This window comes from Spermophilus citellus (assembly GCF_964194105.1).
Source record: "Spermophilus citellus genome assembly, chromosome: 5".
In the NCBI taxonomy this organism is placed as follows: Eukaryota; Metazoa; Chordata; class Mammalia; order Rodentia; family Sciuridae; genus Spermophilus; species Spermophilus citellus.
Window position 1 is genome coordinate 69,211,947 of NC_138186.1, and position 24,142 is coordinate 69,236,088.

The 24,142-nt window shown below is 37.3% G+C and overlaps 1 protein-coding gene across 2 annotated transcripts in view; it reads left to right on the forward strand.

The window, feature by feature from the left end:
• The window catches only part of LRRC1 (leucine rich repeat containing 1), a 125,939-nt gene that overhangs the window by 37,708 nt on the left and 64,089 nt on the right, over nucleotides 1-24,142 (forward strand). For both annotated transcript variants that reach the window (XM_081295766.1, XM_081295767.1), the window contains exon 2: nucleotides 12,352-12,469. In XM_081295766.1, coding sequence (XP_081151892.1) covers nucleotides 12,352-12,469 — 118 coding nt within the window. The remainder of the gene's footprint in view (nucleotides 1-12,351; nucleotides 12,470-24,142) is intronic.

Here is a 24,142-nt window from a genome sequence, read left to right on the forward strand (position 1 = left end):
CTGTGCCATCAGCCTTGTCTTCCAATATCAATAACTGGTCCCCTCATTCAAGGTTCTCAGTAAAGTAATGCTATCCTAATCTCTCTTCCTCTCCAATCACAATACTGAGGATTGAATCCAGGGTCTCAGTGAGCAAGTGCTCTACCACTGAAGCTACATTCCCTGCCTTTTTATTTTGTTTGTATTATGAAACAAGGTCTTGCTACATTGCCCGGCTGACCTCTAACTTGCAGTTGTTCTACCTTACAGTCCTCCTACCTCAGTTATAAGCATGTGTCACTGTGTCTAATTAAAGTTTCTTCTTTCCAAATGATTGCAAATACCACTACCAACCGTGTCCACTTTTCTGATCATAGTACAGTAAATAAAGCATTCCTGGTTTCATGATCAGCAAAGTGATTTATTTGCCTCTGGGCTATTTTAATTATGGAGGTGTGGAGCCTTGAGGCATTTACATCTTTATTAAGGATCATTAATGGTGACACTTGATAATGTGCAAAAGCACCTTGAGCGTATTAAAATATACTGCAAATGAGAGAGGCCAGAATATAGAAAATATTGGTGGAGGCCAGGCTTTAGAAAAAATTAGAGAACTATTTTGAGCAAAACAAATGTGAGCATCTTTGTTATCAATGCTGAAGTACACACTTGCTAGCACTCAGTGGGAAACTAATTTGCCTCTCTGAAGTGCCATGTAAGGAAATGAGTTGACAGTCTTTTTGTGGTTGTGGTTGTTGTTGCATAAAGAAAAGTTTTCTTGTGCTGCTGAAAACATGAGCCTATTAAAAATTATGTTCTAGAGCAAGAGAAGCTTTTTTCCTATGATCTTCTTCATTTATTTACATGTGAATATCCAGTTTTCCCAGCAGCATTTATTCTCTGAATAAATGGGCAAGGAAAAATGTCTCCCAATTTCAGATTATAGAACAAATGGTTAGTTTTATTGAGAAATTAAACCTTTTATCTCATTTCATATTTATTATCTATTACCTTTCCAATGGTATACAGATATAAATTTTCTATTTTATGAATCAGTATTTCAAACTTTTTTTTATGGTAAACTGCCAGTTTATAATTAATTGCATAAGTTTATGGGATACAAAGTAATCTTATGATTTATGAATACCTTGTGGGATCACTAAATCAATCCAGTTATCATATCCATCACCTCTAATACTTAACATTTTTTGTGGTGAGAACATTTGAAATTCTCTTAGCAATTTTGAAATGTACAATACTCTATTATTAACTGTATTCACTATATACTACACAATATGACATGTGTGTGTCACACCCTGAGATTTTGTACCCTTTGACCATCATCTCTTCATTCTCTCCATCTCAGCACCCACTGTTCTACTGTTTCTATGAGTTCAGTTGTTTTAGATCCCATATAGAGAGAACATCCAGTCTTTGTGTGCTTCGCTTATTTCACTTAGTTAAGTATCCAGTTCCATTCATGTTACCACAAATGACAGAATTTCCTTTTTTTATAAGGTGGAATAGTATGCCATTGTGTATATAAACCCCATTTTCTTTACCTCCTCAATTGTTGACAGGCAGTTTGGTTGATTCCATAACTTGGCTGTGGTTAAGAATGCTGCCGTAAATATGGTGTGCAGACTTCGAGTCAATAAACTGGTTTTAAATTGTTTGGAAAAATGCCCAGTAGTGGATCTGGATCCTGTGGCAGTTTTATTTTCAGTGTTTTCAGGAACCTCCATACTGTTTTCCATAATGGCTGGACTAAATTACATTCCTACCAACTATGTGCAAGGGTTACCTTCTCTCTATGTCCATCAAAACTTATCTTTCATCTTTTGATGGTGGTTGTTCTGACTGGTAAGAGATGAACTCTCATGGTTTTAATTGGCATTTTCCTAATGATTAGGATATTGCATTTTTTTTATGTTGGTTGGCCATTTTTATGTCTTCTTTTGAAAAGTCTGTTCAGGTCCGGTCTCTTGTCCATTTTTAAAATTTATTTATTTATTTATTTTTTAACTGTTGAGTTGCTGAGCTTCCAATGTATTTTGGGCATTAACCCTTTATTGGATACATGGCTTGTAAATATTTTCTCCCAGTCTGTACATTGTCTCTGCATACTATTCTTTGCTGTGCAGACGTTTTTTAGTTTGACATAATCTTATTTGTCTGATTTTTTTTTTTTATTTTGTTGCTTGTGTTTTGAGGATCAAATCCAAAATATTATTTCCCAGACTGTGGTGTGTAGTTTTTCTCCTGTGTTTTTTTTTTCTAGTAATTTTATAGTTTCTGCTCTTAGATTTTGTCCTTAATCAATTTTTCATTGATTTTTGTGTCTAATGTGAGATAAGAGCCCGATGTCTTTCATTCTTCTACATGTAGATACCCACTTTTCTCAGCTCCATTTATTGAAGAGCCTGCCATTTTTCCCATTGCATATTCCTGGCACCTTTGGTGAAAATCAATTGACTGTCCACATGTGGGTTCATTTTTGGGCTCTCTTGCTTTGTTCCATTGGTTGATGTGTCTTTTTCTTTCTTTTCTTTTTTGAAAGTACTATACTATTTTAATTACTAGATTTTGTAATATCGCTTGAAATCAGGTAGTGTGATGTCTCCAGCTTTGTGTGTATGTGTCTCTGTGTGTTTTTCTTATGATTATCTTGGCTACTTGAATTTTTTGTTGTGGTTCCATTTTATGGTAAGTTTCTGTGAAAGTGAAAAAGAATTTTAACAGGAATTACAGTGAATTCATAGATTACTTTGGGTAGTGTGAACATTTTAATAATGTGAATTCTTGTAATCCATGAACTTCGGATTTCTTTGCATTTACTTTCATCATCTTCAATTTCTTTCATTAACATTTTATTGTTTTAAGTGTACAGGTCTTTCATGTCTTTAGTTATTTATTTTAAGCTATTGTAAATGGGATTGTACTTCTGATGTCTTTTTCAGATTGTTCATTTTAGTCTATAGAAATGATACTGTTGTTCATGTATTGAATTTGTATCCTGTAACTTTATGTTATTTGTTTCTTAGTTCTAACAGGTTTTTTGGTGGAATCTGTAGAGTTTGTTATAAGATCATGTCATTAGGAAAAAGTGACAGTTTCACTTCTTTTCCTATTTGGATACCTTTTATTTTATTTTTGTTTTTGTTTTCCTGCCTGCTCCATGCCCCCCCCTCCCCCAATCTCTGAAGTGCTAGGGATCCAACCCAGGCCCTTGAACATGCCAGGCAAAAATGCTGTATCACAGAGCTATATACCCCAGCCCTTGACTGCCTTTTCTTTTTTTTCTCTTGCTTAGTTGCTCTGGCAGAAGCTTCCAATACTGTGTTGACTAGAAGTAGCCAGAGAGGGTAGCTTATCTTCATGACTTTTGAGGGAAAGCTTCTACCTTTTCCCCACTGCGTATGTTGTCTGTGAGTCTGTGATAATATGGTCTTTATTGCATTGAGGTATGTTGCTTTTATACCTAATTTGTTGAAATTTTTTTTCATGAAAACATGTTGATGTTCATCCATGTATCCCAGAGATCAATGCCATTTGATAAAAGTAGATGATTCTTTTAGTGGGTTGTTGAATTTGGTTTGCTGGCATTTTTATTAAGGATTTTTGCATATATATTCATCAAGGATATTGACTATTGATGGGTAATTTTCTTTCTTTCTTTTTTTTTTTGTAATACTCTTGTCTGGTTTTGGTATCAGGGTAATGTTGCTTATAAAAAGAATTTATAAATATTCTTTCCTCTTTAATTTATTTGAAAGCGTTTCAGAAGGATTAGTATTAGTTATTTAAAGTGTTTGTAGAATTCAACCATGAAACCTTTAGGTGCTGGACTTTTCTTTGATGAGGGACTTTTCAAATTATTACTATTTTTTTTCTGGTTCAGTTTCTTTATTCATTATTGGCTATCCAGATTTTTTTTTTTCTCATGACTTGGTCTTTAGGTTGCGTATGTTTAGGAGTTTATCCATTTCTAATAGGTTATTTAGTTTGTTGTCGTATAATTGTTCATAGTGGTCTCTCATGATCCTTTGTATTTGTTGTATCAGTTGTGAGGTCTCTTTCATTTCTGTTTTGGAGTCATTTATCAACCTTAGTTTACCTAAGGATTGTCATTTTGTTTTTGAAAAACCAACTCTTAGTATCATTGACCTTTTCTATTGTTTTTCTAGTCTCTATTTCACTTATTTCTGCTTTGATCTTTATTATTTCCTTGTTTCTGTTAACTTTGGGCCTAGTTCATTTTTCTTTTTTTACTTCCTTGAATAATAACATTTAGCATTTATTTGAAGTTTTTGTTTATTTCCTTCACACAGATGTTTATTGCTATGAATTTCCCTCTTAGAACTGCTTTTGCTGCTTCCTTAAATTGTGGTATGTTGTGTTTCCATTTTTGTTTGTCTCAGGTTTTTTTTAGGTTCCTTTTCATTTCTTCATGGGTCCCCTAGTTGTTCAGCAAGATGATGGTTTCCTTGTATTTGTGAATTTTCCAAAATTCCTTCTGTTACTGACTTCTAGTCTCATTCCATTATGGTTAGAATAGATATTTGATATAATTTGGGTGTTCTTAAATTTGCTGAGCCTTGGTTTGCTCTTTAACATGTGATCTATCCTGGAGAATTATTCCATGTGCATTCTAGGACAATGTACATTCTGTTCTTGGTCTAAAGCATTGCTCAAGTCCAATGTTTCCATATTAATTTTCTGTCTGGATGATCTTTTCATTGTGGAAAGTGGGGTATTGACCTCCCCTGCTATCATTATATTGCATTATATCTATCCCTTCAGATCCTTTAATGTTTGTTTTATATACTTAGATGCTCTGATAATGACTGCATATATATATATATATATATATATATATATATATATATTTAACAGTTGTTATATAATCTTAATGAACTTACCTTTTCATCATTATATAATGTCCTTTCATCTCTTTTTATAGTTTTTGACTTAAACTCTAATGTAACTCTCCCTGCTCTCTTGGTTTCCATCAAAATTTTCAGTATTTGTCATTCTATTTTGTATTTTGTATTTCTGGAATTTGTTCAGTGTTATTGAAATATCCTAATCCCTAGTTGAATAGGAAGTATTATCTTTCAAGTTTATCCAGGACATACTCAGTAATACCTCCTCCTCTCCCTTCAAAAATTAGACCAAGGCATTTTTCTTCAGATGCCCTTTTGCTATTTCATATTATAACCTGTACCAGATTCTGTCTTCTACTTTCCCTGTCTCTTTCAGCCTTACTCTTGCCCACGGCTTTTTATCTGGATATTTGTTATGTCTCCACACCCATGCTTCTTTAGAATTTGATTCACTGGCTTATCTGTCTAGATTTCTTTCATGTCTACTTACTCTGCCTCAATTGATTGACAGCAATGCCACTTATGTGCTCTCACATGCAGAATTAATTAGCATGCTCTTTATTTCCTTTGCAACTCATTAATCAAGACAGAACACAGCACTGGCATAATTTTAGTAGTTATTCCTTTCCTAGCTTAAGATTTTCTCCCTAGATGACTTCATTTTATATGGCTAATTAGAAGTAGTTTCACAATTTTTTTTTGTTAGCTGGGTAGCTACCTGAGAATTTATACTTTGTGATACTCTTAACATGGTAATATTTTGAATTTTTTTAAAAGAATGTAGTCAATCAGTGTACTGTGTCAAAGAAGTCACTAAATGTTGCTGGACCTCAGTTTCTTCATCTGTTAATTGGAGATATACATCCTTATCTCACTGGTGATTATAGGAGTTCAATTAAGTAAAAATATCTCTGTATCTCCAGCTTAGTGTTTTGTTAAAAAATAGGTTTCTTTTCTATTGTTGTTCATCAATTTTATGCATTTTTGGTGTATTTATGGAGATATTATTCACAAACCATACAATTTTCCTGTGGGAAGCACATATTTAATGGTATTTAATATAGTAACAGTTATTCAGCCTCTCCACAGCCTTTTTTAGAACGTTTTCACCACCCCAAAAGAAACTTCGTACTCATCAGCAATCATTTCCCATTTTTCTAGGCAACTGCTAATCGCCTTTCTGTAATTTTATACATTTTGATGCCATTCTTAATATTAAATTATGTGCTGATAAGATTTTTATTTTTCTTGTGAAATATTGAAGGTATTTTGAAATGTAGTCCTATAATTTGTAGAATTAAAAAGGACCTTTTGATCACTTGACCTTTATTTTTTTTACACAAGAAAACAGAAGACCTGAGGAGTCAAGTGATTTCCCCCAGGGTCATTCCTGTCCTACAGCTCTTTACCAAAACACAAAGGAGAAAAGTATTATTAATACTTATTTAATTAATGGTTTTTATTTTTTAGTGTTTGCTAAAACCCTTTTTGACTCAAATTCTGGATATGAGTTATAGTTATTTGAATTCTCTGCTTTAGTCAAACTGGATCTTTTAGTATTCTGTTGGTATTTCTTGGGCTTTCTTCTTGTCTATATCATTCTCATGTATAAAAAATTATCTTAGCTAAATTTTATTCAGTATTTTATCTTTTATATTTTTAGAGAAGTGATCACTCTGTGATCAACCATGGACTTTTGTAGCATAATTTAACTAGTTTTTAAATGTGTTCTTCAGTGGAATAGCTGAGATTTCTACTTTGTTTTGTGGTAGAATAGTTAGTCTACCATTTTTTTTTTAACCTCATACCTCTTTTTAATGTATCTTTCCACAGTTCCTTCCATCTACTAGCAGAGACTTATTTCTCTGCCCCTGATTTTGGGCTGACTTTGTGACTTGACCATTAGAAAGTGGCAGAAGTGCTATTATGCAGATGTCAAGGTGTAGGCCCAAACAGTGTTTGCAACCTTTATCTTTACCCTTTTTGAATACTGCTCTGAGAACCTCATGTGAGGAGGCCCCTCCAACTTAAAGGAGGACAGAGGCTTTTCAGTTGAAAAGGTTTGTTTCAGCTGAAAGGTAGTGTCAACTGCCAGACATGAGTGAGGCAGTGAGGATTAGTGAGAAAAATTTTTTAAAAGTTGAGCCAGAAAGTTTGGATGGCTCATTTTGCAGTAGTTAGTTAGCTCATTTTGTGTAGTTAGTAGCATTTTTGCAACCTTTGAGGTGATTAAAGAATGCAATCTGCAAAGTTCTTAGCCATGCATAAAGAATCCTGCAGTAAAGGCTAACTATTATATCATTGTTATTACTGGTGTTACATTTTGGTTATAATGGTCACTTTACTCCTCCATGTCCTCCTCTAGATGCAATGCCATTGCTTTTCATTATCATTCACTCTGTTGAATTAAATGATAATAAGTAATAAGTAATGATAATGGTAATAAGTAATATATGCAAATAGTTTGAAAGTAGTGCAAAGTAATATGCAAACAGTTTGAAAAATCCAATAAGCTGCCTCGGTGCTAGTTGGTAATTTCCTTCCTAATAGTGAGTAGTTTAAAGCAGTAAAAGTTCTTCCTTATTGGGAAATAAAGCCATGTGTATAGAAAAGTGCTTAAATGTATGTAGTTGGGTTATGGCAAATTATAAAGTGAGCATTTGTAACTACCACTCAGGTTAAGAAACTAAATATTGCCAGGTCTCCAAAAGCCCACTGCATGCTTCTCCTTATCAGAGTCAACTCCCTTACATCCAGAGGTAGACACTAACCCGATTTAATAGTAATTACTTCTTAGCTTTTCTCTGTAGGTTTTTACACCCTCTGTGCATCTGTGAACAAGATGGATTAGGTACTTTTCAACATTATATAATGGAATAATATAGTAATAATTCTTTTGTATCTGGCGTCTTTTCTGGGAACTGTCTCTGAAATAGGTCCACATTATGACTAGCAGCTTTCATTTTCATTGCTGTGTAGATTTTCATTCTAAGAATATACTGTATCAGATCTACTGTTGTCAGGTGTTTGGATTATTTGCAGTTTGGGGCAATTGTGAATAATTCTGGCAAGCACATTCTTATACATGTATTCCGGAAAACATACATGTGGGAGATTTTGGCCAGAGAGTAATAAAAAAAGGACACCACTCTTTTGGAACTGAGATTTTGTTTTCTCTTTCTAAAAAGTAGAAGGGAGCTACTGCTACTACCAAAAAGAGAAGGAAAACGAATCTTGTCAGAAACAGAGAATAGGAAAAAGAAGCATTTTGTTTAGCCAAATTAAAGAATCTGTATCAATTAAAAATAATGGTGGCCTCAAGAAGGCTGGCATAGAGTAACAACCCAAGGCGATGTGGGTTTCCTTGCATATAATTGCACAGAACGTGCTCTAAGTGGGTCAGCAGGCTATAATCAACACCGTGGAGCTGAAGAATGGGGCCTGTGTGTTCTATCACATGACCGCTCTGTGCTGAGGCGCCCTGGCAGGACGGCTATGTGAATTGTTCTTCGTGTGCCCTGGCTGATCTCAAAAGCAAGGCAGAAAGGTTTTCGGCTTACTGAGTTTTTTTCTCCCACTATCTGAGGAAATTGAAAATTTGAGGTTTTGACATAATTTAGTGGCATCGTATCGATTTTAGAAGAAAGTAGGTAATTTAAAGTATTTGAACACCATATCAAGATCACATCAGGATAATGAAGTAAGAATTGAGGAGTAACTGATTTCATTTGGGGATCATGTCAGATAGTGTTGTTTTTACATCTGGTGCGCTTTCCCAAGTTGACTGTGAGGTGGTAGCCATGGCAGGCTCTAGTTGAGGATGCTTTGACATGCAGAGCAAAACCTTAAATTTGTTTGCTGTTATGACTCGTAACAGCTGTGGGGATTTGTGGACTTTCGTTTCCACAGACATAAAGCTAACGTCCTGTTCACTGCAGCTCTAAGTACCTTATTGACTTGATTTCTTATGTTATTTCTGAATGGTCCCTGAATGTATGGAATTGTTGATGTTTTTTGTACTTTTGGTATAACGCCTTCGCTGGAAAACAAAGTGAGCTTTTCATGCTTGAGTAAACACATTGATGTATTATGAAACTGTCAGACTCATTGAACAACTGGCATAAGCTCAATTATTCAAATATGTGACTCTTTTGAATGGCTTTTGTGTTAGCTAATGCTTTACTACAGCTAGCATAAAGACATTTCAATACCTTCTCTTAAGAAATCAGATCTCAACTATATGATTAGAGAAATACAAAGGATCAGCCTTTATTTATTTATTTAGCAATTTCTTCATTATTATGTATAGCTAATTGGTAGCAGTCATTTGCTCAGATTCATAGGCCATTTTATTTTAAAATATCTATTTATAAAATAATTAGAAAATTATTTATGTAGTATATTTGTTACTTGTATTAGACAAGTGTTTTGCCTGTGTTTTCTTATATACATAGCATATCTGAAATTTTGAGGTCTTTTTTAGTTTTGTTTGTATTGTAAATCTTTTTCAAATTCCGTGATCTTTATAATAGTCGTTTTTATTAATTGAATTATTTAACAACATGCTAATCATTTCCCTCATTTGAAATGTGTTTTGTACTTTTTCATTTTTGCAGATAATTAATATGTGGGCTGTATTTTTTCAGTTATATTACTACAACAGATATTGCCAGTTGCTTTCCAGAAGGCAGTAGTACCCTCTTATATGTTTATATAAATATCAATGCCTTTTACCAATAAAAAGGAGAAGAAGCCTACTTAATGTAATTCAGAATTAACATTTAGAGTATCCTGTAATCTGATAGAGACTTTTTCCCTTTGTAAATCCAATTACTATTTTTAGCAAAGTAATATATGCAAATAGTTAGAAAAATCCAATAAGCTGTGTAGTTCGACAGTGAAGAACAGCAGCAAGAGGCTTCTGTTTTCTCACTCCTGACTGTTGGTGGCTTTTGAGAATACTCAGCTCTTGCCTATTTGTGAAAATATATGGCTTCATTTTGGTAATGTGTGATTTTTTTTCCTCACTTAACAGTTATCTATTGATTTCCTTTTCTGGAAGATGAGGCTTTAGCTCTTACAGTTCTTTTCCATCTTTTCAGTATTGGCACAACTTGGTTTTATCAATATTGATATGGTTAATATTATGACTGTGTTAAGTAGTATTTGTAACCAAATCATATTGTGTATGTGTATAAAATAAAATGATTATATCTTCTTATGTTTCATATTTTTCCAGGGATTAGTAACCCCCATCCATGTCTTTTTGCTTGCTTTATTTTCCTTATTCCTGTTTCTAGTTTTTCAGTAAGTGTTCTGACATTGTTGTAAAACTCCTCTTGATACTTCCAAACACATAAAGTAACCCCTCAAATGTGTGTGTATGTGTGTTTTTTTTCCGAAACTCCCTTGAGGACCCTGTACATTTTGCTCCAGTGGGCACAGGTTGCTCTCAGGGCTTGTGGCTCATTTGACATCTTAAAATTCCCTTCATGGTATGGTCCTGGACATTTCTTTTGTCTTTCTCTGTCTTGTTGATTCTTTGATTCCTGGATCTTATCTCTTTCTTTTAAATGTAGGTTCATGTTTTGATGAATCCCTGAGAAAAATGCAGGGAAGATATTTTTTTTCGAGACTGACTATCTGGCAAGGCCATTATTTTGTCTTCACACTTGATTGACAGCTTGGCTGGGTGTGCAGTTTGGGGCTGGGAATAATGATTTCTTGGGGTTTTGAAGGCAGTGCTTCACTCAGCATTGCTGTTGAGTTCAGTGCCATTCTGATTTTCAGTTTTTTTTTTTTTTTTTAATGGCCTTTTCCTTTATTTCTGCTTTCTCTGGGAACTTTTAGAATCTTCTTGTTTTTGGAGTTCTGGTATTTTACAGTATTCCCTGGTTGTGTCTTTTTTCATTCATTTTCTTTCCTAGCTGGGTGGTGTTCCTTTTTGAATCAGAAGCATGTTTTGCAGTTTCTGTGTTTTCTCTTTGAACGACATGTTATGTAAATGTAGTGAACTGATTCTTTGGTTTTTCTGTCTTTTTTCTCCCATTTCCCTTTCTTATTGTCCTTCTGAGAGATTTTATTAACTTTATTTTTTAACCTCCCTTATTAAATTCTTTTGTTGATGCTACTGTATTTTTTAATTTCTAAGAACTTATGTCTAATTCATGCTTCACCTGGATTCATGCTGCTTCATCTGATTTTTCTGAGGATGGCGATTATATTTTTGGGTTGATGAAGTTTTCCTCTGTCCCTGTGTCATGTTTGCTTCGTCTGAGGAGTGTATGTGTGCTCACTCTCTTTCTTGCATATCGTGGCCATTTCTCAAGTGCCCAGACAATCTAGGCTGTCTCTAAATTTAAGTTCCAAGTGCTGGAGATGGGGGTGAGGAGGTATGTGTGTGTGCACGTGTACATGGGTGAGGCTGACCTGGAGCTTCTCTGGAAGACACTGGTTTGGGTAGGTCTGTGCACAAGACTGGGGCCTCCCTGGGGGCAAAAGAGCAGGTCTGATCTCACTGATCAGACTGTGACTGGGTCCCTGGTTTTAGTGGGGTTACTTTATCCTTGCCCTCTGCCTTGCTAAGCTGTGCTTGGAGTTAATTCTTCTAGGAAGGAAGTTTCCAGTTTCCTGACTGGCTCTGCAGGGTAGAGAAGAGAATATGAGGGTTTAACTGTTTTTAATATAAAATTTCAGGCAGTTCTTCAGAGGTACCTGGATCTGATTTCTTGTTGGCTTCTTACCTCACAGGATTAAATTTCGGCTTCATTTTAGTTCTTTTGTTAGTTACCATTCACCCATCTGTTTTAAAGCTTCAAGAATTTGGTTGCATGTTGTTGCTTCTTGTCCTCTCTCATTTTCAGTTGTCTTCATGGGATTATTACATGGTTTTATATTTATGTCTATCTCTATATAAATGGCTGTAGTATCATTTTAGATCATTTAAAAAGGTTGTAGAAGAAAAACGGCACATGCTCATTCTGTCCTGGTTGATGGAAGTGCAGACACTTTAGATTTTGATCAAAAGTATTTCTCTCCTATATGTATTTGTGGAATATTTATTATAGTTTGTTGTGTGCAGTCATTTCTTTAAAAGCACTTTAAAATGTATTTTAAAATGTCTTATTTCTGCATTTTTTAACATTACAGATTTAACATCAATTTTCATATGTAGAAGACATAGCTATAAAACAGTTTAAAAGGGATGACTGTTAATGTCATTAAGTTGCTCATTGATTCTTAAAATCTTTTTATTTTTAAATAGTTATAGATTAATTGGGAGTTGTTAAAATACTACTGAGAGGTCCTTCCTGCCATCTATGCCAATGACAATATCTTTACATGACTATAGTACGCTACCCAAATCAGGAAATTGACAGTGATCAGTCTTAGTTTTAAAAGACACATTGTGTTACATTTCCTATTTGCCAAAAAGCTTCTTCTGCAAATACATATAAAATGTATGTAAAACTATTTTGTCTTTCAGCAATTTTTCCAGCTAGTCAAATTACGAAAGCTTGGACTTAGTGATAATGAAATTCAGCGGCTCCCTCCAGAAATAGCAAACTTCATGCAGCTGGTGGAACTTGATGTGTCCCGAAATGGTAAGGAAAAGATTCTGCTTAGATTTGGATTGTCCATTTGTCTCTTCAGATGCTGAAGGCATTTTAAAAATACATTTATATATACATTTTAATATACATTTATATACATTTATCTACCTACATTGGTGGATAAATGTTATGGAGATGCTTTTCCTGATAGTTATGAGAAAGCTATGCATATGTTTGTTATTTGTGGAAATTTGTGCATTTTTAATAGTTCAGTCAACTTATAAGCATTTACCCTCAAATTTTTTCATAATATAATATTAAGCGTCAGATTTTTCAAGGTATGTTCAATCTGACTCTTGGAGTAAAGCTTTGGCTGGGAAGTCATTTGACCTAACTTGTTCATTGTGCTGAACATGACCTTGAGGGTTGGTGGTGAATGTCTGGGTGCTGCTGCAGGTGGGAAAGTCTGCCCTTGGGGAGGGTTGGTTTCTCTTGGCTCTGGCTCAGTGCCTTAGTGTGTTCTAACTGCAGTGAGCAGACCTGTTCTGGCATCTTCTGTTATCTTAATTTATTTCTAATTAGGCTGGTGGTGGTTCTGTCAAATTACAAAAGCTTGGACTTAGTGATAATGATATTCAGCGGCTCCCTCCAGATTTTGTGTGGTATATTTATGAATTTAGTTTGATTTTCAGATTTCATTATTATATTGCTTCCTTCTTATTAAACATTCAGCAGGTATTTATATCCACACACTTTTTATTTTTAAACAGATACCTGGTTGAAATCCAGGACAGTGCTTTAAAGCCCCCTGCATGGGCCCCCAGGCCTACTTCTTAGGGCATGCAGGATTGAGAAAGTCCCGATGGCAGCTCTGGCTGTCCTTGATACTGAAGGAATTCAATTCTTGTAAGGACTCTCATAAAATTCCCTCAGGATAGGTCCAAATATAGTCTGGATAATGATTTCTCTCAGATTACTACCTTTTTTGCTTTTGCTTTCCTATAGTAATCTTTTTTTCCAGTGAACCTTACTTCTGTATAGTAACAATCTTTTGTCTTCAACAGAAACCCCAGGACTCAGATACCATATTCTTCTGTGGATCATTGTTATAATGCAGCAATGATGATCAGTATTTGAAAACACATTGAAGAAAAACGATCCTTTCCTCCTTTTAACCGCTTTTAAACTGTTGTCTTTTATCAGATCCCATAAATTGACAGCTAACTTCTGGCCAAACCATGTGATGGTATCTCCTTTTACTTTTCTTACCTTGAAGGTATTTGGAAAAATAGAAAAACAAAAACAAACCTGTTTTTTTTCTTTTGGCTCATTTTAGAGTGGTTTGTGGGGTTACGGGTACCCAAATCAGCTTAGGTAAGGTGGTGATGGAAAGGATGGGAATGGAACTGGCACTCTAAAAGCACTGGCAATTGAGCTCACATTTGACATCATCTTAGGGGTTCACAGTCTTTGTCTTAGAGTACATCGGCTTCTGATGTAGGTGCTCTGTCCTTTCCTCCCCACTGACCTATTCTTTTGGAATTGGCTTATAGTGGCGTCTCCACACCAAGGTCTTGTGACCTCTTTAGTTCTGCACTTTTTGGTTTCTTTCCCTGATGTGATATTTGCCAACAACACATTTCTAAGTGAGGAACAGTTAGCTTATCTTTATATTGCCAACCATAGGACTCAGGCTACAAGTCGTGGGCCATCATGAGGCTGGCTGCCTTGGGAGGGAAGTGCAAGTAGTGCAAAGCAAAGCCCTAACCTTCACACCAAAGTTGGTGGGGAGCACTTACATGGGAGTTGGAGTGGTCGGGGTGGGGCAGGCATTTGAGGCCTTGACTGGCCAAAAGGGCCTCTAAGGCAGTCTTGAAGTGTACCTGTGTACGGGCTACTTGATGGAAGTGACTCTCTTGTCGTAGTAGTGACCTCAGTTATAAAGAACGACTGTCTGTTAACTCCAGAAGGAAGCAGCAACTATGTAAAATGATCACTGAAATCGTGAAAACTGAAGGAATAAAAACGGCAATTTTGAAATTGGCATTAGCTAGGAAAAATAAGCAGGGATCCAGAAATACTTAAGAAAGAGGAGTAAGCTCCCAGTCCTTTTATTAACTCTAATGGGATGCTCTGTGGGGAGTGGCACTAGTCAGCTGCCATAGTCTCACCAGTTTTTAGCTCTTCCTTTTCAAACATTCTTAGCTAGAAAGAAGGGCTCTGTGCCTTGGCCCACGTGTCCATGTTTGCCTTCCACCATATTGATAAAAAGAAGCGAGGCTTCTCGGAATTCAGTGTTAGAACACAAAAGTGGTTCTTCTCTTTGGGATGCCTACCCTGTACATCTTTTAAATTCCTCATTTCCTATCCTTATTGTCACAAGTGTTAGAGTTTTGTGAAGAATCCTGCAGATCTTGTACCTTCATATCAGGCTCTTGGAAATTTTGAGGGGGAGCAAACTGTCCCCTTCCCTTACTGACAGAGTCTTTACCTGGCTCAGTAGCATAAAGGTGGGTGTGTGGGTTGCGGGGGTGGTTGGTTGGGATGGTGGGGAAGGCAGCATGGCAGGTGGCAGAGTGTACGGCTTTCTTTGAGGTTGTAAACAACAATAACAAAAACCTTACAGATGACAGCAGAACAAGGCCACCATCTACCCTAATCAACATGAGTCTTGGGCTGTTTCCAAGTCAGTCAAATTTCACTCTGCTTCCTTTCCCATTTTATTTTATTTTTGTTTGTTTATTTGCAGATAAAATCACATTAATGTGACTTTTCAAGGCAACTGAATTGGTAAATAAAGGTCACGAAGCTTGCAGCCTGAGAAGTAACGTGACAACCCTACTCTATGCAAAAGCAGGCATTTGTAAGGGTCCAGGGCTGGTGTCCGGAGGCTTCTCTGACCTCTGGTTTTGCGTTGCCCCACTTAAAGATGCCTCTGTCTGATCAGAGGCTGATTTTCTGCCCAGCCCCTGGGTTCTGGGTTATAGTAGGGCCATAACAAGGGCTGGCCACCTCTTTTTTTTTTAATATTTATTTTTTAGTTTTAGGTGGACACCGTATCTTTATTTTATTTTTATGTGGTGCTAAGGATCGAACCCAGTGACCCATGCATGGTAGGAGAGTGCGCTACCACTGAGCCACAACCCCAGCCCCCCCTGGCTAGCCACCTCTTGATAGACCTTCAAAGGTTTCCTTAATTCCCAATTTTCTAAAAATAAAAAGCAGTGCTTTGTCCATGGAGGAGGAAGGAGGGGTCTTAGTATCAGATCACTCAAATGTATTGGGTTAATGCTTGCCAGACTTGATCAATCAATGGATTCCCTGAGAATTTTGTTAAAACACTTATTAGCAATAGTTCTGAAGTAGGTGTTGAGAGTCTGCCTTGCTAAGAAGCACCCATGGGTATCAAACCAGCTTGCCATCAAACACCAGGAGTTAGCAAGATCTTGGATGCCACAACTCAGAAGCCTGCTACTGACTATCCTTCAGTCTTCTTGTGGTTACGTGCCCATGTTTGCTCTGCTTCTAGGATCCTTGCACCTTCCCATGCAGAGGGTAGGAAATCTTCAGGATATTCCTGGTTAAAGGGAGAGATCCCAGAGATGACTTAAGCCCAAGGTTGCATTGATACCAGGAGCAGAATTAGACCTTTCCTGATGTTTCCTTGCTTAAGTGAGGGAGAAAAGATATTTTGTGTTTCTTTTTTTTAAAAAAAAAAGTCTGTAAATGAGAAAGAGTGAAATTTTCACAGGTTTATTTCCTGGGCCAAGGAGAACTACCAAGACCTCTAGACACTGACTTTTGTGGCTTTGGTTTCTGATACTTCAGGCACAAAGTCAAGGAAATTATGTGCTGTGTTAGAAAAGAGAAGAGTGGAGTTTGGGAGAAGGAGGGCAGCTATGGGTCCCTGCTGCCATGTGGGTTGTTTCTGAGGTCCTGATAGAGAGCTTGGCAGGGAGGACCAGGGCTGGGCCCTATGTTCTGACCTCAATGCTGGCCCTTGATGTGGCCAGACCATGATTTGGGAATAAAAAGAAACTAGATTGGAATGTAGTATATGAATTTGGTATCTGAGTATGTTGTTAAAATTTTGTCCACCAAATTTTACAGGCTTAGAATTAAGGGTGAAAGCTGTTTTCTGTGGGGACATGCATGTGCTTTAATGCCTAGACTCTATGTGTTTTCCCTCTGCTCACTGATTCTTTACTATTCAAGCAAAATGACCTCTGCTTGTCTGAGAAAAGATGTTACCCCCTAGTGGGATCTTACTGTCCAAGGATCTAGTGCAGACTTTCTTAATGCATCATGATTCCTGCCCTAAGGGTTAGTAATTTGAATTTTATAGTCTATGCTGTAATTTGACTTACATCACAGTGCTATATCATTATCCATTTAGTTTAGTTTTCTCTAAAGTATAAGGCGTATACCACTGGCACAGCTAGAGATGATTTTTAGTGGTACTGCAAAACTGCCATTTTTAATGTTGAATCATGGTGAGAAAGTTATCCTTTTTTCCTAATTCTGTTCTTCTTGGGTTGCCTTCCGTAAAGGTTTATAATACTATATTGTATTTTTGTTGTATTTATCTTCTATTTCTGGTAGTGATAATAGCTTTGTGTTCATGTTGGTGATTTAAAACAATTTGCTTTCTTTAAAATTAAATCTTATTCAAATTAAAGTCAATTTAAAGAAAGAAGCAAATAATAAGGAATACAGGGGGCTAGGCCAGTATGACAGATTGTGAAGATAGGTAGCTTAAATTAAAGAAACACTGATTAGTATTAGTGTACCATACCAAAGAAGTTGAGTTTATTTCTCTTATGAGGAAAGTAGCACTGCATTTAGATAAACCTTGGCCAGAGAATGCATACCTTGGCTAATTATTTTGCAAACTTGAGTTAACAAGAACTTAAAAATAAGATAGTTTTGGCACAAATCATTGGCAGTCCCAGGATCACACTGCAGGTAAGCAGACCCCTACCAGCAGGGCCATTTCCTGCTCTTTCCTAGAGGTTAGCTTTAATTAGATGCTTGGGGTAGTTGTCCTGTATCCAACCTGGGGATGCTGATCAGTGTCTGTGGTCTGTAGCTTTTGGCTGGTTGAATGAAATCTAAAACCAGGCATGAGGGCTGCTGAGACGATCTTGTGTTTACTTCTGAGTATGTACTAAGAAAAGCTTTCTGGCAAGCAGTAAATCTAGTGTGCCTAGAAGTCCTCCTCCTTAGTTATGAACAATTTGCCTTTTTTTTTTTTTTTATCTTTGTAACAACTACCAACACCCACATCAGAAGTGTAGCAGAAGGCATTTTTTACCCAGATGGACTTGAAACTTGCCACAATAAACTCATTGTTCCCTCCTTTCTTGCAGCCTAATCTGGGCCCAGGTTGAACACTCTCTTTAGCACATTGCCCAAGTGGCTGGACTTCATACATTATAGTAGGAGAGATTCCATGTCACCATCACTGTTAAAATGTTACAGGCAAAGGGAAGCATTTCCCTGTGATCATGCTAGGCAGTCTTTGGGTGAGCTTGCTCTCTCTGCTTTCCCATTATAAGCCTTCTCTCTGCCTTAATTTTACCTTCTCTTTAGTTAGGAAAAGAGGTTCACATAGGAAAAAAACAAACTATTGCCTTTACTCACTAGTAGTGAAATACTACATACTTTGATGCCAGATTATAGTAATTATTTTTGAAGTGGAAAGGAACTGAACTACTGTTATATTTTCTAGTCACCATTTTATGCTACAAATTGTATTTTTCAGGGAGCATTGTTTTAAATGTGAAGATGTATAGAAACCATTTCAAATACTGCAAAAGAAAGTATAAACTTCAAAAATAGATTTCTTTTTTTAAAATTTGTTTTAATTAGTTATAAATGAGAGTAGAATGCATTTTGACACATTATACATAAATGGAGTAGAATTTCTCATTCTTCTGGTTGTACATGATATAGAATGGCACTGGTTGTGTAGTCATATATGTACATGGGATAATAATGTCTGATTCATTCTACCATCCTACCTACCCCCTACTGTCTCCCTCCCTTCACTCCCTTCTACCTAATCCAAAGTAACTCTTTTCTACCCTAGCACCACCCCTTATTGTGAATTAACATCCACATAAGAAAAAACATTTGGCCTTTAGTTTTGGGGGATTGGCTTATTTTGCTTAGCACGATATTCCCTAGCTCCATCCATTTATCAGCAAATGCCATAATTTTATTCTTTAAATCTGAATAATATTCCATTGTGTTATATACCACAAATTGATTCCTGTTGATGAACATATCTTACATTTCTCCCCCCCCCCCCTTTGCCATTCCCCTGTCCTTATTTGCTCTTATGTAGGAGAATCTCTCTGGGTTGCCTGCCTTCCACATGCTAGGCCAGAACATATGCTACAAGCAGAGTAAACTGCTGTCACTCTTCATTCTGTTGATACAGTTAATATTCTGTTTTCAGGAATGTTGTGACTGTATTGAAGAAATTGTAGGTATTTTCTAACTTTTTCGTTTTTGTTTGGTCTCTCTCTTTCTCTCTCTTCCTTTTAAATTAGCAAGTCTGTAATAGATCTGAATCTGAAAACAACACCTGACTGTATTTTTTTTTTTTTTTTAGGTCAACAAGTTTTTCATTTAGTCACAGGTTCTCTAAATGTTTTATCTATTTTAAGAAGCTCTTATCTTCCTCCCTCTACTCTCAACCCACTCATTCACTTTTTATATACTGTGTTCTGTTATATCCTGATTTTTCTACAACAATGGTAGATTTATCCTGAGCAAGTTGTTATTAAAATAAAATATTTGCAGTGGTTTCTTCTGAAATAAAACAACTCAAATATGTGGATGACAGTTTCTGTTCCCATTTTAATTCAGCAGTTTCTGTAAGTATCAGTGTGATGGTTTCCAGTTCTAAAATTGAATGAGAATGAGCAGCCACAAAGCTTGCTTCGATTTGATTTTGAGGTTACCTGTTATGTGATGTGCATCTGGCTAGAGCTAAGTGGTGTTGCGCCTCCAGCAGTTGAAGGCAGATCACATCTCTGTCCCTTTAGGGACAGCGCCACTCTCTGTCCCTAAACACACTATGCTTTCTGCACATCAAGCTAGAAAAGACAAATCTTGGAAAGGGACTAAGGAGCCAAGAGGAGGGAAAGTGTAGGGATGAGAAAGAAGCATCACTAAGAACTTAACCTGGGGTTTATATATAAAAATAGTTTGATTTTTAAAAGAACATTTTAAGTGTTGAATAAGTTCTCAGTCTAACTAACGTGTCTACTCAAAGCCAATAATGAAAATGATCCTGGATTCCTTTTGGTTTGAAAACACTTTAGATTCTGATGTTTTTTTTTAAATGCTTACCATTAACAATTATAGCCTATTATTATTATTATTATTATTACTATTATTATTATTACAATCTTTAAGCAACATTTATTGAATACCTCTTTAGTATAAAGCTCTATGCTAAATTTCTTCTGTCACTTAAAAAAGTCTACAGGCAAACAAAGACAAATAAAAAGAACTATACATGAATAATTGTTATACTATGGTATAAATAAAATGCTAAGTGCACACGATACAGAAAGATGTCAGTAACTGGAGTTAGCAGGAGATGTCAGTAGCAATTGATTTGAAAGAGACTTGAAATAATAGGGCAGTTTTGGTTGGATGTTGAAAACAGGCCATCTTTAACAATTCTTACATTTCAGTTGCAGATGTGCAGGGAATCAGTAAATGAATTTCTCAGCAGGATTGCCATTATTTTCTACATATTTATTTCAGATGTTTGTTCTAGGCTTATGGAATCAACAATCTCATTAAAACTGCAAATATCTCAGTGCTTTATCTATTAGTTATTCACTGAAAATTTTAATATGCACCAAAAAAAAAATCATAGGAGGACCAGTACATAATAAGAAGAACTAAAACTGTACAAGTTGCCATGGCATTATTTTTCTTTTTTACCTGATTGCTGACTATTGTGTTACAAAGGGTTTGTTTGCTCTGCCAGGTAAAATGTTAATAAGCTTTGTGCATTAGTCAGAATAGATTAGCTATTGATTAAAAAAAAAATCTCAGTGGCTCCACACAATGAGAAATTTTATTACTACTCAACTTAGCGTTTAGTGTGTGAGTAGTCGTATTGGGAAGTTGATGGTGTAAGACTCTGCTCCACATAGTCATCCAGGATTCCAGGCTTCTTTCTGCCTGTGTTACATCTTCATTCAATTTGTGGGATACAAAGTCTTTATAAGGGGGGATAAAATGAGAGATTATGTATGAGAGAGTTTTACGGGTGATGACAAGAAGAAGTGTACATTATTTTTCTCACATTCTGTTGGCCAATATATATCCCTAACTTCACTGAAAAGAGCTAGAACATGCAGTTAGCAAGGAAAGAAAGATGAGAAACTTGGCTGTTGGTGAGTACTAGATCATCTGCCACATCTGGCATTTAATGCAATGATGGTATCGTATATTTTATGCTAGAGAAGCAAGATCAATAAGAGATGTTTGTGTGTGTGAGAGAGTGTGGGTGTGCACTTGTGTATGTGTGTGAGAAGAGATTTATTTTGAGGAATTGGCTCATATAATCATGGAGGCTGAGAAGTCTCACATCTGCCCTCTGTAAGCTGTCAATCCAGGAAAACTGGTGATGTGATTCCAGTCTGAGCCTGAGACCTGGGAACCAGGGAGCCAGTGATACAAATTCCAGGCCAAAGGTTGAAAAAAACTTGATAGTCCCAGCTCAAGCACGTAGATAGGAAGCAAAAAGGAGCAATTTCTTTCTCCTTCCACCTTTTGTTCTACTTAGACCCTGAATAGATTGGTTGATGCCCACCACATTGGAGAAAATATGAATGGATCTGTAACACCAACAGGAAGCTGTAGGTTGGATAGATACATGATGCACAGGATGGGAATTTCCAGAAGGATATGGTAAATTAAAAGCCAATCAAACAGAAGAAAGAGGTGAGTAAGCAGTTTAGAAGTCTCTACCTGATTTAGGATTCTTGTGTTGAAATAAGTCAGGGAGGCACAATTACCCCCTAGGGCCATGTAGTTATGGAGGTACAAGGGGAAAGAATGTGGACAGAAACAGACTAAGCATAGATGTGCAGTGTTTTTTTTCTAAGACACTGTGAAGCAATCAGGTCTCTGTTTACCTAACATATACTTTGTTTGTGAAAGTGCTTGGTGGAAGTACTACACTCATTAATAGTTCATGTCTTGAAGTATTTAACCTTGTTCAACCTTTGTTCGATGGTGTTGCAAAACATTAAGGAATAGGCCTTCCATTCTGCAAGGCTGACAAGTGCAGGGTTTAGATGAGCAACGGGTCTGAGCAAATTAGAAGAAACTGCAGGACTGGGTGCCAGGCACTCGGCACACCTTCAGCACTGCAGATAGCTCGGAGCTTTGAGAAAACCCCAGTGACACCAGAGTCCCAGGGACTGAACTCTCACCACAGGGGCCTGAGGTGAATGGGCAAGGCAGCAGGCACCTGAGGGAATGGAGTGACTTACCTGTGATCCTGGCTTCCTCATCTCACGTGGGACCCACTGCACACATCCCCATCTGCCTTCAGCTGACTAGGAACCAGTTTGTGTCAGTTTGAAGTGAACCCTAAATGTGGTCAGATGCCACGGAGAGGTGCTTTATCACTGTTGTAGTGAGGACCTTTGCTTTACGAAGCTCCCACCTTTTTAGGTCCTTGCTCTGTTCAGCAGCTTTGCATGCAGATCATTAGAGAAGAGATTACTTCTACTTTTCCTGTAGGTCAAGGCCACTTCCTTGTCTCTTGTCTTGTATGGTAAAGGGTTTCCTCATTGTGGCTTTTGGGTGTTCTTTGAGAAGAAGCCTCCATCTTTTAGAGCTCTTCTCCACTGCCAGTTGAATTTATTCTTGTCTCCAGAAAATCTTTACTGTGCAGCAACTGTTTGGTCCTTCCCTAGAGCTTCAAATAGGAAACTCAAAGCAATGCTCTAAATAAAGGCAATATATTTTATTAAATATAGGACAAGAAAGCAACAGCGAATGTTTTGGCTAGACAGAGTCTGTTTCAATGAGATGAGAGACATAGAGGCAAGAGAGTAGATTTTTAGAATGAGTTTTTTTTTTTTTTTAAATACCAGGCATTATTGAACTCAGAAACACTCAACGACTGAGCCACATCCCCAGCCCTATTTTTGTATTTTATTTAGAGACAAGGTCTCCCTGAGCTGCTTAGCACCTTGATTTTGCTGAGGCTTGCTATGAACTTTCGATTCTCCTGCTTCAGCTTCCCGAGCTGCTGGGATTACAGGCGTGTGCCACCATGCCTGGTTTAGAATGAGTTTTATTTACTTCTTAAGTATTTAACCAGCACCAGCTCTTTGGTTTCTATGTTAGAAGATAGAGGCAAGTCAGTTTAGTGGTGGTCCTCAAGGGATTTAGGGTAGAAGAGTGGAAAGATCAAGTCCAGCCCTGATGACGACAGAATAGAAAGCCCTATCTCAGAGGTATGCCTGAGGGAGTTCAGGGAGAGGGTCTGTGTCGTTGGGGAAGGAAAGGGTAGCAGGGCAACTTCCTGGAAGGATGGCATTTACTCAGGCTGTGAGGGACAAGCAGCAGATAGAGACGAGGTGTGGGTTGAGCTCCCCTGGACAGAAGAAACAGCATGAATGTGTGTTTAAAGGTTTGAAATGGCACGATGACTTTGAGGAAATGCATGATACTACTGAAACTGATGGCAAAGACTGAGCTAGAGAGGTAGACAGCAGCAAGATCATCAGAGGCCTGTTTTGGCTAAGGAATATTTTCTTCAAGGCCCTGGGGATCCACTCTGGGAAGTAGCTCACATACCTTCCTGTCAGTAGCAAGGAGCAGGAAGTTGATTAAAGACAGTCTGGATGCAGGAGGCCAGAAATCCATGGTGGAGGTAGAGGGACTGGAGAGGCGAAGAGGGGAGTAGAAGGCACCACAGCAGGCATGAGGGTAACCAGCCAAAAGCTTGCTGGATGTGGTGGGGGAAGACAGATGAGAAGCCTGGCTCTGAGATAAACTCCTGCGTCCTACCATGGGAGAGATGGGAGACACTGAAGAAGTGAGCAGATCCGAGGGGAAAAGATGTGTTTATTTGTGGGCATGTGGAGGGTGAAATGCCTTTGGAATTCCAAATGGAGATGTTCAGAAGGCAGCTGAACATAAGGGTTTGAGGCTCATGGGGGAGACTTTGGCAGGAGATACAGCTTTGAGAATCATCCATCTGCATTGATGGTCGGTGCTACAGTATGAATGAAGCCTCTTAGGGAGAGGATATGGAGTTGGAAAGACAGATGATTGTGCATAATACCCCTATTTGAGGGAAAGCAGAGGAAGAGGATGCCCTTGTAAAGAAAATGAGGAAAAATGGCCAGAGGATTGGTCAGAGGTGTTGAGTAGTACTCTAGAAAAGGCCAGTCAAAGGAATAACAGAGTGGTGACCACTGAGTTTAGCATCTAGATGTGAGGCATCTCATGGGCCAGAGCTAAAGCTTGCAGATAAAGCTGGTGCTGTAGATGAGAATGTGAGATACAGCCTGTAGAAAGACAGAACCTTGGGAGGCACTGTCCTAGCAAGTAGCCTCAGCAACTTAGTGAGACCCTGTCTCAAAAAATAAAAAGGCCTGGGGATGTAGCTCAGTGGCGGAGTGCCTATGGGTCTAATTCCCAATACAAAACAAGACAACCCCCCCCCCC